This window comes from Dermacentor silvarum, chromosome 3, assembly GCF_013339745.2.
Source record: "Dermacentor silvarum isolate Dsil-2018 chromosome 3, BIME_Dsil_1.4, whole genome shotgun sequence".
NCBI classification, from domain to species: domain Eukaryota; kingdom Metazoa; phylum Arthropoda; class Arachnida; order Ixodida; family Ixodidae; genus Dermacentor; species Dermacentor silvarum.
The window spans coordinates 20,128,644-20,143,722 of NC_051156.1; the positions used below are offsets into that span (position 1 = coordinate 20,128,644).

General features: G+C 48.0%; 1 protein-coding gene and 1 non-coding gene across 2 annotated transcripts in view; one reads left to right on the forward strand and one right to left on the reverse strand.

The window, feature by feature from the left end:
• LOC119445365 (39S ribosomal protein L18, mitochondrial) overlaps nucleotides 1–10,066 on the reverse strand; it is a 47,758-nt gene extending 37,692 nt beyond the window's left edge. Inside the window, exon 1 of the mRNA XM_037709672.2 lies at nucleotides 9,785–10,066. Within this exon, the coding sequence (XP_037565600.1) occupies nucleotides 9,785–10,011 (227 nt within the window). The 5' untranslated portion in view covers nucleotides 10,012–10,066. The remainder of the gene's footprint in view (nucleotides 1–9,784) is intronic.
• On the forward strand, nucleotides 4,191–4,265 carry Trnas-gga (transfer RNA serine (anticodon GGA)). Its single transcript has one exon. It is a non-coding gene; the product is annotated as a tRNA-Ser (tRNA).
• Nucleotides 10,067–15,079: the final 5,013 nt, after the last annotated feature.

Consider the following 15,079-nt stretch of genomic DNA (forward strand, 5'->3'; position numbering starts at 1 on the left):
TGTTTGCCTTGTGTGTGGGCTGCAGTTTCATGATGAATAGCTACCAACTCGCCCAACTTTCAGTACTTTTACAAGGCAGATTGGTCTGTGATGCTTTCTGCATCATTAAAAAAAATGCATTACAATCACTTCTGCCCAGCCAGATGAGTAGGTGCAAGCTTGTGCTGTGAGCTAGGCTAGTTTCCCCCTTGTTCTGGCATTTTCATTAGCCAGCACTGGTTGTTTCCTGCCTCCTATCCCACTGTGACGCCAAATATAAATCCTGATTGAAGCTTTAAGTGGGCTATGAACACTGCTTCAATTACCTCAACACCCGATTTTTCTTCCGAAGAAAAATTTATTTGCACTTGATTGAATATGTTTAAGAAATATATTACTTACGGCCACACAGTGAAATTTCTGATCTGATTACAGATGTATAACAGGCTACAAATGAAAAAAAAAGAAACTGATATCCCTCTGAATCACTAATAACACTGCATGTGTATTGACATTGGAAAGTGCATCTCTCAGCTCCTAGACAAGATGTCATGCTGTGCGATTGTCTTTTATTCCAATCCACAAGCACTGACATAAATACCAACATGCTCCGTTCCCTACACTTCTGACAGTAAAACAGCATTGCCAAGGTGAACCGCACAATTTCGGTACCTGAACAGGTGCATATTGCATGAGTTTTTTGTGTGTAAAATATTGCTTTCTAAATGGCATATGGTGACGATGCTACATTCCGGTCGCACATACTTCAATTTCCCTGCACTGAGATTTGGTAGATCGCAAGATCATGACAAATGGGAGCAGACATTTAAGAAAAGCAAGAGAAGCCACAGCAGTCTGACCAGTCAATCAAAATGCAGCCTTGACAGTGGCAAGAGCTGTGCGTGTGAGCACCTGTGTTGCTACATAAATAGGAATGACTTTTCAAGCTCCAAACTATGCAGGAGCTGGAAAAGTCACGTTGCTATGTTGAGCCAGTCTGGGTGACACGCCCACAGTTTTTGTAGGAGAGTCACATTCCTTGTATCTGAATCGTCGCTGACCAGTCAGTGGCGGAAAGTGCTTTGGCTAGGGTTTTTGAAAGCATCTCAGCCGATGCATCTGAACCATTGTTTGACAAGGCACGCCGCCTGCCTTTCACTGGTGGCAGCAGATGCCGAGTGTGCTCTGTGCGCTTGAGTGCAGAAGCGTATTATGTCGCATAGTGTTCTGCTCAAAGAATGCATTTACTGTCCTAGATGTCTCACTTTCCCTCAAGTGGCGCTCCATATGTGCGGCAAGAGCAGGCCTGCCATTTCTGCTTGGTACTCGAACCTGCGGTGGGTAACTCCCAGCTCGCCATCGTATTGCATTGTGAAGCCCACCTTTGGAGCAATTTACCGATACCGCATGGGAAAACATAAGAGTGAGCCGAACGAGGGTGGTTGCTTGGGCTAGTTGGTAATTCATGGTAAAAACGATGTACAGCGCGAAAGACGAGGACTGACAGAGACGACAAACACTGCGCTGTTTGTAGTCTCTGTCAGTCCTCGTCCTTTGCGCTGTACGTTGTTTTTATTAAGAGTGAGCTCCCAGCTAAAATTCTGCACTAAAATTTTGCACAGAGGCAGGAATTTCGCGATGGGCTTAGTTTTTAACACCACTTCTACATGCGATAATTACTTGTTTCACCTACAATAAATCCGAAATGTTTGGTCTCTGCAGCGACACCACTAAAAAAATTTCTTATTTTGCTGCAACAAAAAGGCGGTACCATCTGTTGCTGCTACAGCCCCCGCTTCAGTTCTCGCTGCAGCAAAACATACCTTTGAAGTGGCACTGCTGCAGACAATGAACATTTCAGTTTACTGTGAAAGAAACACACTAGTAATGCACGTAAAAGTGGTATTAAACTGAACCCACTATGAGACTATACCTCTGTGCGAAATTTCAGTGCAGTCGAACCAGTGGCTCAAGTGGGAAAGTCATGTATACCTGGCATGTAGGCAGTGCAGACTACAAGAACAGAACATTATTTAGTGCTACTATGACGTGCATTCCAAGACATGCTTTTGTGCTTGATACAGGTTTTACTCCTTAATTTTGCAGTATGATTGCATTTTTCGGGCCTGCACTACGGTGGCTAGATGGGTAGGTGTGCGACTGCCGCGTCTGGAGCGTAGTTCACCGCTTCTCCGCATCATGACGCAAAATTGGCGCTGCGGTCAGTAGAACGGTTGGTGAGAGACGGTGCGCAAAAAAATAAAGCCCGTACGCATTGGAATAGTTATATGTCGTCTGTTCATGTCAGTTTCAAAGGTGTAGAGCTCCAGGTCTCTTGTACTGTTTCAAGTTCCTAAGCGATGTGGAATGTTCCAGGTCGAAAAAATGACCGACGAGATTAGCGGCGGCCTTGCTCCACCAAAGAAGACCCACCAAGGAGACTTACTGCTTCGCTCCAAACTGCAAATCGGGCTCTAAATCTGTGAGAAAGATTCATAAAACAGCCTTGTTTTCAATTCCAAAACACCCTGAGCTTTTAGAGAAATGGGAACTGGCCCTTCATCGAGCGGACAAGCAACTGCAGCCGACATCAGTTGTTTGCGAGCGACATTTTCAAGAAGAATTTATTCAGCGCGATTTCACTCATGTGCTCAACGGAGAGATTGTCGTGATTCCAAGGGAGCGTCCACAGCTTACCAGTGATGCAGTGCCATCAATTCTTCCAGGTGCTCCCGCCTACCTTTCTAAAGTGTTGCCCCAAAAAAGGAAAACCAAGAATTCTTTGGGTGCGCAATCGCAAAAAGTGATTAAGACAGCAAGCTCTTCTCAAAATGAGGAGAGATCCCAGGATGTTAATGAATCCTGTGCAAATGGCGACAGCTTTCAGTTTTGTACACCTACGCTTGCAGAGATCGTCAGCTCGTGTGTTCTGCCTCATGGCAGCTGGACCCGACATGCAGTGGAAGGTACAACAGCTGCTGCGTTTTCCGTTTGCGCGAAAAACGGAAACAGCATCACCCTTATTAAAGTCATCCTCCTGGAAGCGTGTGGATCAAATGTGTGAGCAAATGTTTCTGTCCAGGGCACAGTGGTGCAACGACTGCTAATTAAATCTGCAGAAGTCAGCTCCCGCCTTGCGGAAGTGGACAAAATGCTGCCATGTCAAGGCATCAAAGGCAGTGAAGATTTCTATGAAGCTTTGGAGAAGGTTAAAGACGTAAAAACACATGGGAGCAGTAAGTTCAGCTCCAAGTGTACAGGCCTCGCTCTACAAGCAAACGAATCTTGTCTGCACTGTCGCTACGCTAGGAAGTTGGTGCTAAATCAGATTTCTTACAGAAGAAGAAAGGGACGGACTCCAAGAAAGACTACTTACAGGTATAAGCTCGAGGCACAAAAGTTCCGAAGAATGAAGTAAAGGGTTCTCACCGAAGGAGTAACACTACAGCAAATGAGAAAGAAGAACAGCAAGCTAAGTGAAAATGACCCCCCTTCAACTAAAGATTAATGACCTGCCAACAATACAGCAGTCGCAAGTGATGGCATGTTTTAACGCCTCCAAGAGGAAGAGCACCAAAGGTTTCAGATACCACGCAGAATGGATCCTCGAGTGCATGATTATGCGTATGAAGAGTAAGCGCCTGTATGAGCATCTGTGCAAACGAAAAATCATGCTGCTTATGGTTGCACATGTCTGCAGAGGTATCTGTGTTCATTTAAGAGCGGATATGGCTTCAGCCAAATGTCTTCGCAGCACTAAGAGAAAAATGCTGCCAAATGCCAGAGCTACAGTGTCATGGTGGCATAATTATTGATGAATCAAGTTGTCGGAGAGCTTATCACTTGACCACTACGGAAATGTGGACGGGCTAGTCGACTTCGGTCAGTTTTCTTCAAGCATCGCGAGTACTTCATTAGCAGACCACGCCCTAGTAGTCCTTTTTCAACCATTGACGGGAAAGTGGCACCAAGTTTTTGGTGCGTTTGCCTCAAGAGGGAACGTCAAGGCCGATGTACTTGCAAAAATTATCGTTGAAGCAGTGATAGATGTTATAGTTCAGCGGGAATCCGCTAGGTGGAGATAAGTAATTAAAGGGAAACTGAGACATCCACCCAAATGTAGCAATTTGCTACATTTGGGTGGCACATCAAACACTTGCCTTTGCTTCGAGTTGTCGACAAATTCGACTTCGCCCTGCCATCTGCTAGCTGCCTGGTTAGCTCAGATGGTAGAGCGGCTGCCCCGGAAAGGCAGTGGTCCCGGGTTCGAGTCCCGGACCAGGACGAATTTTTCTTCAACTGCGAGGCTTTCTTTTGAGGAACCCGGTTGGGTTTCCATTGTAGCAAATTGCTACATTTGGGTGGATGTCTCAGTTTCCCTTTAATGAAGCAGTGATAATGCTGGACAATTCCTTTCTTCGTGTGGACTTCGTCATGACAGACGCCGCCGCCTGGAACAGATCTATGTGGCGGAGTTTCGAAATTTCTGGGAAAATGCATCGGGTCATCTGCAAAACTGTTCACCCCGTAGACTCACCGACGTCACCTTCACTTCATTTCCGATTTCCCCCATTTGATCAAAAATGTGAGAAACAGCCTACTGAAGCATCCATTCCCAACACCGGAAGGAACAGCATCAATTAACCACGTCCGAGCAGCATGGGCCCGAGACCAGCAAAGCAGCGTAACTTTGAAAGCAATGCCAAGAGTGCGCAAGGCAATTGTTAGGCCAGACGGCTTCGAAAAAATGTGGGTCAACTACACATTTCATCTTTTATCTGACGAGGTTCGATGCGGCCTCTTCATGTATCGTGAAGAAATTCAGCAGAGACATGACATGGCTCAGCCACCGCGACAGAAGTTTTCATCAAACGGTTCCAGGATCTCATCTCAATCATGAAATCACGGTTTCCAGCAGCTGCACTGCGCACAAACTCGAACAATGCTCAGCAAGTATCTGAATTCCTCGACTACTTAGAAGAGTGGGAGCGCACATCCGAGAAAAATGGATTTATCAGCGCAAGCACGGCTGAAGGCCTTCGGGTAACTCTGTCCGGCACACTCAGTCTCTTGGAGTATGCGACATCCAAACTCGGCTTCAGGTACCTGATGACTTCAAGACTGAGTCAAGACACTCTGGAACAAGTGTTCGGTGTTCTGAGGCAAATGTCGAGCACCAATGACCATCCCACGCTTGTACAGTTTCTAATATCCATCAACACATTGAAATTTACGAATCTGGCAAGGTCTCGTGACAGCGGAAATGTTCGCCGCGGGCTGCTTAGTAGCTTGCTCAGTATCGGCAACGTTAATGAGCAAGCGGTGCACTGAAAAACGTACGTCGATGAGCTCCTCGATGTTGGAAATTTGCAAGCCGCACATGAGGTGCTCAGCACCTGCGACATCGAGCACCGCTGCGCTGCTACAGGGAAAAGCAACTCTAGACTGATATTCTATATAGCAGGCTATGTGGCAAGGAAGTTCCGATTGCTCAGGGACATTACTGAATTCCACAGAATCAGCTCCTCCTCCCGAGTCGTCACTTATGCTGCACATGAGTAGGTCAGGGCTGATACTCCCTTCTGAAGCCATAAACAAACTGGTAGCATCGCTAGAAGATGCCTTACGCTCTGCTTCAGTTTAAATGAGTTACGAAGGAATAGTATTGCCGACTTTGCATCCTTTCTGCAGATGAATCCTCCGAATTTGATCAGCTGTGAGCAGCACAAGAAAGAGTTCACAAACGATGCTATGAAGTTCTATTCGGTTACACGGCTTTACTTTCTTGTCAAGAGCAAGAACATGGTGCGTGAAAGCAACAGGGAGAAGAGGAAGCCCCTGAAGATGAGGCGTTTGCTGTGAACAATGCTATGATGTGGTGGACCAACGTTGCGGCCTTGCTTGCGCTAGCTTATTTATGTTGGTGCGTCTGCTGACTCAAATTACGAGAGCTTTTCTTGTATTTTAAATATACTCAAGAATCTAGTCCAAGACGTATTTCTTTATTTTATTACAATGAAACAGTGAACCATATGCACTTACCAACACAATTCTTCTCGCACCAATTTAGATACCATAACTGATGCAGCAATAACCCCCCCCCCCCCCCAATAGCTGGATTTCTCGAAATTGAAACATTAGAACTCGCTAAATATCATGTAAACACCCCCCCCCCCCCCCGGTTCCATATACCGTATAAAACCATTGCAGTATTGTTTTATGCATGGAAAAATACATCTATGTCTTTAATGCAATGGGCTGGAGTGCCGCGTTTATATCAATAAATGTGACCGATTGCCAAGCTAGAAAATTTACTTCAGCATTTCGTTTTTTCTGACTAGACGACAACAACAGATTCCTCATTTTGGCTTGGCCTACACTGCTCAGAACGGTATTTTAACGCGCACTTCAAAGATAAAATCAGAGGCAAGTGATACTATCAGACACACAGCTCGTCTATACAGTGCAACAGCCATTGCGCGCCACTGAACCGTTATATTGTCTGCAGCGCCACTTTTGCGTCATGATGCGGAGAAGTGGTGAACTCTCGGTCGGCACACCTACCCATCTAGCCACCGTACCTGCACTGCTCAATAAAAGATCTGGCTCCTCAACTTGCTAGGTCCCTCTCATAAAAAATATTTGATAACATCATATGCACACCTTGAGAACAAGAAAGCACGCTGCCACAGAGACATGGTTCACTGGTGGTCAACAACTGAGCTTGGGTATGGTGCTTAGGGAGGCATAGCCAGCTACATTTCCTGGTCTCTCATGATAAAACTGTATAGGCTCAATATTCTTTATACGTGTCTTGCGCCAGAAAAACAAAATCAGGTGCTATGAGAGATGCTGTAGCTGCATTAAAGAGCTGCACTTGAGATGCGCATATCGAGCTTGACACACAAGCGTTCTTGCACCAACTCCATCAGAACTCGGCAAGCAATCGAGCCCGGGACCTCACATTTAGCAGCAGAATGTCAGAGACAACGAGGCAGAAAGAGCAAAAATGCCAAGTAGTTAAGTTGGCTGATCCAATCAGCCTTGCATGCATTGAATGCCACCCAGGGGTCACAAGCACGACACTCGTGCGGTTGTTTATTCTTTCACAGCCGACGTCGTTTGGGTTCTTAGAACAGCACTGCTTTTCGAGACGGGGACCGCTGGGGATGGCGCAATTCCACTGCAGTGCCTAGGATATACGGACATTTAACGGAAAAGCATACGTATACCGAGAGGCCAAGCAGCCGCCTCACAGCGCGCATGTCACTCAGCGGCATATAGGCGCGTTCTCGGGGGCTAACACAAACACAGGCACTGCCGAGGGGTGGCGGCATTCCCGTTGCGGTGTGGGAGACACACAGTTTACACCACCGAGCATACGTAACGGGAGACCTTGCGGCAGTACGATTCTGCGGCATGTCCAGGGTTAGTGGCTCGCGAGGCGATTTATGTGTTTCGCGGGGCATGCCATTGCACCGGGCCAACTGCACTGAGGCGTGTGAGCCTCGAGCAAGAGGGCAATGTGGCGTTCATTTAAGTGATATTGGTCAGTTTGTTCCAAAAACCGGACTGGAAATTGGTGGCGGGTACAGTGTGTATTGTTGATGATCACGCCTACTTGGAAAAGAACTGATTGGTAGAATGTGAGCGAGGGGACCTAAAACAATAGTCCCACCCCAATTCGCAAAGCATTTAAACGGGAATGTAGAGATTAAACGGGGGGGGGGAGCGAGCGAGCCGAGAACCGGCCGCCGCTAGTCGGTGTATGCCACTTTGTCCTACAATAAACTAATGTATATTCCTAAGTTGGCCTCCCTGAGTGCAATGTGTCACCGGACGGCTACGAGGGCTCTGAAGAATCGTCTGCCTAGAAGACCTGGAGGAGGAGAAGAAACCTAACTCAAGTGCTCTATCAAATGATGTGGATTGAACAACCAATCTTGTTGCAGAATTTGAGTGAAAACAATATAGTGATCAGCACAAAATCTTATGAAGTTGGCAGAATACTAATACAGGTAACTATACTATAAACAAAATTCAAATGTGAAAAGTTGAAAGCAAGTAGCGCACGTTATGGTGTTTCCTTGTGTTTGTAACCGTGGCTTAAGGCTCCATAACATACATTCTGAGAAAGTAGGAGCTATCTCCCATTGCGCTACCATGTGCATAACATGCTATGATTACATACTTGAACTTATTCTGATGGTAAATAAGGGTCTAGCACAGCTTGATGTCCTACACTGAACTCATGCTCAAGCAAACCAGTATTTGCAACGCCATTACTTGTACAGTGCTCATCGATTCCATCGCGATAATGGGCTTGCATGGCGACTGGCGCTCTTTTTGCAGCACCGGTGATCGCTGGAGGACGGAATTCAGTCCCAATGCGTCAGACGACATTCCGCTTTCATCGCGTGGCGCAAAAAGCGCCGGCAGCCACGCGCCCGACGAGTCTCAATCACCAACGCCGATGGTGTCACGTGACCAGGCGGTAGGTAGGCGAGCGCTCTCGCACGGCGCCTGGTCACGCGGTTACAACACGCGGCAGGGACCTCTCTATGGGAAAAAGAGCGACGTTCCAGGCCATAGAGTTTCTCACTATAACACCTAGAGGGTAAACTGGCGCCACCGCCAGTTTCTTAAAGGGCTGCCGTGCCCTCATGGGAATGACGGGATATGTGTCTGCGAGGCTTGTGTTGGCTGGTGTTGTACGAGGCTTCGTCTAAAACGTGGATATGGCTACACAAATAACGCGTTCTTAAAATAAAATCTACATAAAAGGCTTTCATTCACCCATATTACATCTCTCAATAAAGGTTACTCACCTACAATGCAGGATAAAGCGAAGAAAAGCAAGAACAGACGACAAATTGTTTCAAAGCGGGCAAGAATCTTGTCGTCTGCCCTCCAACTTTAGCGGTTAGCTGATACTTTTTACGTTTCATAGAATTGTGCATCCAATATTATGTCCTCAAAATTAAACAAAACATGTTTTTGTGTAATAATAAAGCTAAAGCAGTTTTTTACATCTTGTTTTAGCAGGAAATGAATCATTGTGACCACATTGTGACAGACGGAACAGTGCTAGCCAGGCGCGTCTTCAAGGCTTTCGTTTCTGGCTCTCCAAGAACGATGCCAATCCGAATCCACAATATACCGGCATGCCCTTGCATACCACAGCGCAGCAGCGCCACATTCCCCTCTAGGTTTTATAGTGTGAAACTCTATGTTCCAGGCATTGTCTTTATAGGAGGCGTTGCAATCACTGAGCTTACGCGAGGGCAAACTGTGATATGCACAAAGACGAGAATCTGCAGTAGTTTACAATGCCGTGTTATGCTGTTTCGTGGCAGGTTTCATCGGTCAACACGACAGTCGCTAAACACAAAAAAAATTTAACTCTCTGCTGTGATCTTGTGCAAGAACTTCTGCACAGAGCCCTCAGAGAGGGTGAGCCTCCATTTGAAAAGCGGCAAAACATGCAAATTCGCAAAAGCCCGCTCGGACCAAAACGCAACAAGCTTAGCCTAGAATTCAGCACCAGAGACAGCATCACTTCTAGCTAGAACACAATCGGCAAATACTTTGGCCCCGGCAGGGTGAATGCCACGCTCAGCACAAGAAAGCTGGCAGATGCAGACGAAAGTTGGGCTTGTTGGTGTACAGCGCGAGGAAGACGGACACACAGCTGTCTCCTCTTGCCCGCCTTGTCTTCCTCGCGCTGTACCTATACCAAGAAGCACAACTTTCCCCACTTGTTGCTATTACCACAGTGAATATAGCAGCGCATCGATCGACGCACTTGTGCCAGTAGCTGCGGCTGGGTTTGTCGAGCTCGAAGCCCCCGTGTTTGTGCGCCAGCAGCATCTGCTCCAGGTTGCGTGGGTTGCGGTTCACAAAGCTGCTTGATACGACGTCATTCTCACTGAGTGGTTCGCTAGGCACACGCCTGCTGTGAAGGGCTGCGATGCGGCAGTCGACCCGGCAAGAAGTACGCACGCCGCGAAACAACGGATACCATGCCGCCATCTCTGAACCGATTGGATTGGATTGGAATGGACAGATAACGCGCGTTCCCCACCACACTTCATTAAGCAGTAAAACTAGTAAAACCTCCACGTATTTCCACCATGCGTATTTCTGGCTCCCGCAAACGTGTCCGGCGCATTCAACTAGCAAAAAGCATAGCCTTTAAGACCCGCATTTTAAATAAGGAGGGCGCAACCGATAAGTTGCGAGGACAATATGTTTGTACCAACTCAGCGCTACAGTGTCAGCGCATAGAGATTTCAGTAGGTCAGAAAAGACCTTTATCGATAGCATGTCGAGATATTAAATGAGCTTATGACACCATAGTTATGGGATATTCTTCAGCACGAAGGCTTAGATGACGATTTCGTGGAACTGCTGAGGGAGATATATAGAGACAACCAAGTACAAGTGGCATGGGAAGGCCGAAAAGGAAATGAAATGGTGGGAATTCACCAAGGATTGAAGCAAGGATGCCCTCTGTCACCATTGTTGTTCACGCTTTACGTCAAGGGCATAGAAAGACGACTGGAAAACAGCGAATTAGGTTTTGATTTATCCTGCATGCGTAATGGACAAATGGTGCAACAGAAGGTCCCCGGACTGATGTACGCAGACGACATTGTGCTCGACGCGCCCAACGTGGAAAAATACTGTGGCGGCGCTGCGATCGAAGTGAATTGGGCCGCATCAAGGTCGCGCCGTTGGAAACTGCTGGCGATACTGCTCAGCAGGGCCATTCGTACTACTTTGCGCGCTGGTATTTGCGTTCAGACCGCTCAAATGGTGTTCATAATTGAATATCATATGTATTTATGTCATAACAATAAATGCCTTTCTTTCCTTTATTTTACTTTTTAAAGCCGCTCGGTGATTGCGCGTGCATTGCGGCCGCAGTGTCGGCTTCCATTCTACTATGTTATTGTACAGTTTCCTTTGGAGAACAAATATTTTTCTCGTTCTTCAAGCAGCGTGTATATCTCGTGTGTATTGGTGCGCATATAGTTTTCCATCAGTAGGTCTTGGCGAAACGCAGACGGAGTAACATATGTAACCTTCCTGCTTGCCGCTTCATACAAATAAAACATATCAGCCCCATCCGGCACCTTGTACTCAGATTTCTTTCTTCTTTTGGGGGTTTTTACGTGCAAAAACCAGTTCTGAATATAAGGTACGCCGTAGTGGAGGGCTCCGGATTAATTTTGAGCACCTGGGGTTCGTTAACGTGCACTACAACGCAAGCACACGGGCTTCTTGCATTTCGCCTCCATCGAAATGCGGCCGCCGCGGCCGGGATTCGTTTCTGCGACCTCGCGCTCAGCAGCGCAACGTCTTAGCTAACTGAGCCCCCGTGGCGGGTACTCAGATTTACGGGAAACGTTGTTATTGAAAAAAAAAAAAAAAACTGCAGCGCAACATTCAATTCGAGTTTCCGCCTTGTAACAGAGTGCGGAGTGTACGGGGTCATTTATCGCGGTCGGTGTCATTCTGGTGTCATTCTGGAAATTCATTTCAAGTGGATGAGTTTCGCAACCTCACCGGCTACAATTCGTGAATTGCAATATTTGGGGTAAAGTAATTAACTAAGAAGTTCATTAATCAACTTTTGTGAATAAGTTGAATATGTGTTTCGATTTCTCGTGCTACTAATGTCCGCCTCTTAGAATCAATAAGAATTAGCTCATCAATAAGAATTGTGCTAGCTGCCACAAGCGATTTTAAAAAATTCCCTAAAGCTTAATTTTGAACACCCGGTATAGTGCATATGGCGTTGCGCTAGCTGCTAAACTGGAGCTCGCAGGTTCAATCCAGGTCGCGGAATTCGATGGGAACAAATGGAAAACACTTGTGTACTTCTATTTAGGTGCACGTTAAAGAACCCTAGGTGGGGAAATCTAAACCGGGTGCCTCATAATCATATCGTGGTTTTGCCACGTAAAACCCAAGAATTTGCTTAAACTATAAAAAAAAAAATCAGGTGGCTGCGTTCTTCGGCTTTTTTCTACGAGTGTAAACAAAATAAATTATTCTCGACTTAGATTTCCGAGAAAAACATGTTACGCTTATCCTATATCTCATACATAAATGTAATGCTGCTCTTAAATGTACGACCGCTCAACTGAGCAGCTTGTATATTATAAACGGCTGCTTTCAGTTATTCGGTGCACTATCATAACGACCATAATGAAGCAATTAAAGAAACGGCATACCTCACATACACGTAGAGATATGTGTAGATGTGCTGCCTTCGTTCAAGAAGATAAGTGTGGTACCACATGGGGTACCCAATTTTAATGGGTTGCACACATGGTGAGACTGTCAAAAAAGTTTTCCTTGCCTCAATCAAGTTAGCAGATCTACAGGCTGCCGCAAAACGGGACATTTATATTGAATGACAGGTTATTACACTTATTAGCAGGACTTAACATTAACACCCCTGCGTTAATTCTCTCAGGAACTGCGCCTCTGCGCAACAGCCACAACTCTCCGGCAGCACAATCATTCGGAATAACAGTCCTCACTTGCATCGGTCACTCTCCTTTGAGACTGCAATAGTGCTGTTATGCGTTACATTCGAATGGAAACGACTATTCGGTGTCGTACAGTATGGCAATAACACTTGCATATCAATACATACTGTTACGGATGATCGATGTTTATTCACTGGTGAAGACTAGGATGGATGAGAGGTCACCACGATGTCGCCACCGAAATGTAGCCGTGGCTGCTGCTGAGTTCTTCGTTCTCCTCCTCCTTGCTACGTTACAACCCCCTTTCGCAGACGAAGCCCACTGGGAAAGTCACTGTTCCTTGGCGGGGTAGTAACGCTTAAGGCGTGCAACATGAGCCAGCTGGGTTTTCTTGGAACGCCTATCTTTAGACAAAACCCGTGCAACCACGTAAGTAAGGTCGCTCAGGCGATCTAAAACAACGAACGGGCCCACATAATGTGACAAGAACTTGCTGCACAAGCCACGCTTGCGTTGTGGGGTCCATAGCAGCACTAGGTCACCTTTTTCTGTAAGGGGGTTTATTTACAAGCAGGGACTATACGTAACAACAGCCTTGGTCCAAGAGCGTCGGTCACTGTCTCGCGCTCTCCGGGCGGCTGGGCTTCGTCATCCTCACTCAATGGCTGCGGACTCTCTTCCCCACAGGAAGAAGAAGAAGGCGCCGACTAGTGCGGACGTGGAAAGATCGGCTCCCGCTTTCGTTAATGTTTTGGTCTGTTTTTGGTGTCACCTATCGCTGACATGCACGTCATTCGTCAGGGTTTCTTCTGAGGACTTCCTTCGGTGAGTGGCCCTTGTGCGGAAATTGTGGAACTTTTTGTGTCGATCACGCCGCTTCGAAGCTAGGCGCGGGTAGGCTTAGGCCTAACCCGACGAAGAGGGGCATTATGCCCGAAGTAGAAATGGTTGTAGGAGAGGACATCTCCTCCGAAGAAGCCAACAGCCCAGGCTGGACGACAGCGTTGGGCAAGAATAAGAAAACTCGGCAAGAAACACCAGTTTCAACGAGCAATAAATCCTACGTGAGCTCGAAGGGCGGCTGCCGCACGGCTGCCCCGCAAGGCGTGTTGCAACGCCTCGCAGCCTCCTCGAGGCTCCCTAGACTACCGAGGGAGCACATAAGAATTATTGTCCGCCCAAGGGACGGGTTGAACGTCAATAAAGTAAGCCAAATCAGGCTGGCTCAAGCCTTGGCCATGGCGGCTGCACTAGCCCCCACAGAAACCGAGGATGACATAGTTTGCCCTAATTTCACGCAAAACGTTCTCGTCGTCTCTACCCCGGAGAAGAAGAACGCCTCCGCTTATGCAGGGATCCAGCAAATCCGCATAAGCGAAGGACTATACAAGGTGGCCGCTTACATCGCGGCCCCAGACAACACCTGCAAAGGGATCATACGAGGGGTCGACGCAGACATCAGCGAGACCCAACTCCAGCGCATGATCGTCAACCACCGCAACCCGAAGGCTCTGGAAATCAAACGCATCAAGAACACCACAACAGTGGTCGTCCTCTTCAACGGCATGACAGTGCCTAACTATGTCATGTGCGGCGTCAGCCTTCTGCGCTGCACGCTGTACAAACGCCAAACCGAGGTGTGCTACGCGTGTGGCGGTTTGGGACATCGTGCGGACGTCTGTCCCAACCCCACCAATAAGGATTGCCGAAGGCTGCGGACTAGCCTCCCCACCCGATGACCACCAGTGTTCGCCGGTGTGCGCCCTCTGCGGGGGCGCGCATCTTACGGCGGACAAAACGTGTAAGCAGCGCTTTCAAGTCCCATACGTCGTACGAAGACGCCGGCGGCGCCGCAAGCGCGCAAAGAACAAGCCCCAGCAGCAACAGCTGGCCAAGCAGAACCGGCCACGTGACTCCAGCGCGGCGGGAGCCCCCAGGAGGGAGCGCTCCGTCACGCCAACTGGTAGACAACGCAGCCTCTCCAGAGGGCGCTCTCGTTCCCGAGGGCGCTCTACCTCCCGGGTGCGGATCCGGGAAACGCCCACCTGGGCCGATCGTGTCAAGCCGAAGCACACGACGCCGGCTCCAAAGGTAACGCAGGTAGCATTGCCGGAGCATAAAGTAGATCCCAGAGTCGCTCAGCTCATGCAAGAGAACGCTAGACTCAAAGCAGAAATGCAGCAGATGAGGGCCGACTTTGAGTCGCTCCGTAATTCTTACCCCTCGCAAGCCGAGAAGCAACAGGTGCCCCCAACAGGGGAGCCACAGGCGCGCTCGAGTAAACGTAGGGCCACGCCCCCAGAGGGGGACGCTGACTCTATGGAAACCGAGTCGAATAACAAAGGCCTAGAAAGCATGCAGCGCGCAATCCAGCAGCTCACTGAAAACGTGACTGCCTTCCTTAAGAGGATGGCGTCCCTGGAAAGTGGACAGGCCGCGTTAGCTACGGCTAGGCAGCCTTCGAGAGAGCCCAGTCGGGCACCTTTACCCGCAAGCGCCTCCCCCGTCAACAATACGGTGGAATGGCCAATCCAAGGCAATCACCATGGCGGTCAATTCAAATAAGCTGGTTGTGTGGCAGTGGAACTGCGCTAGTT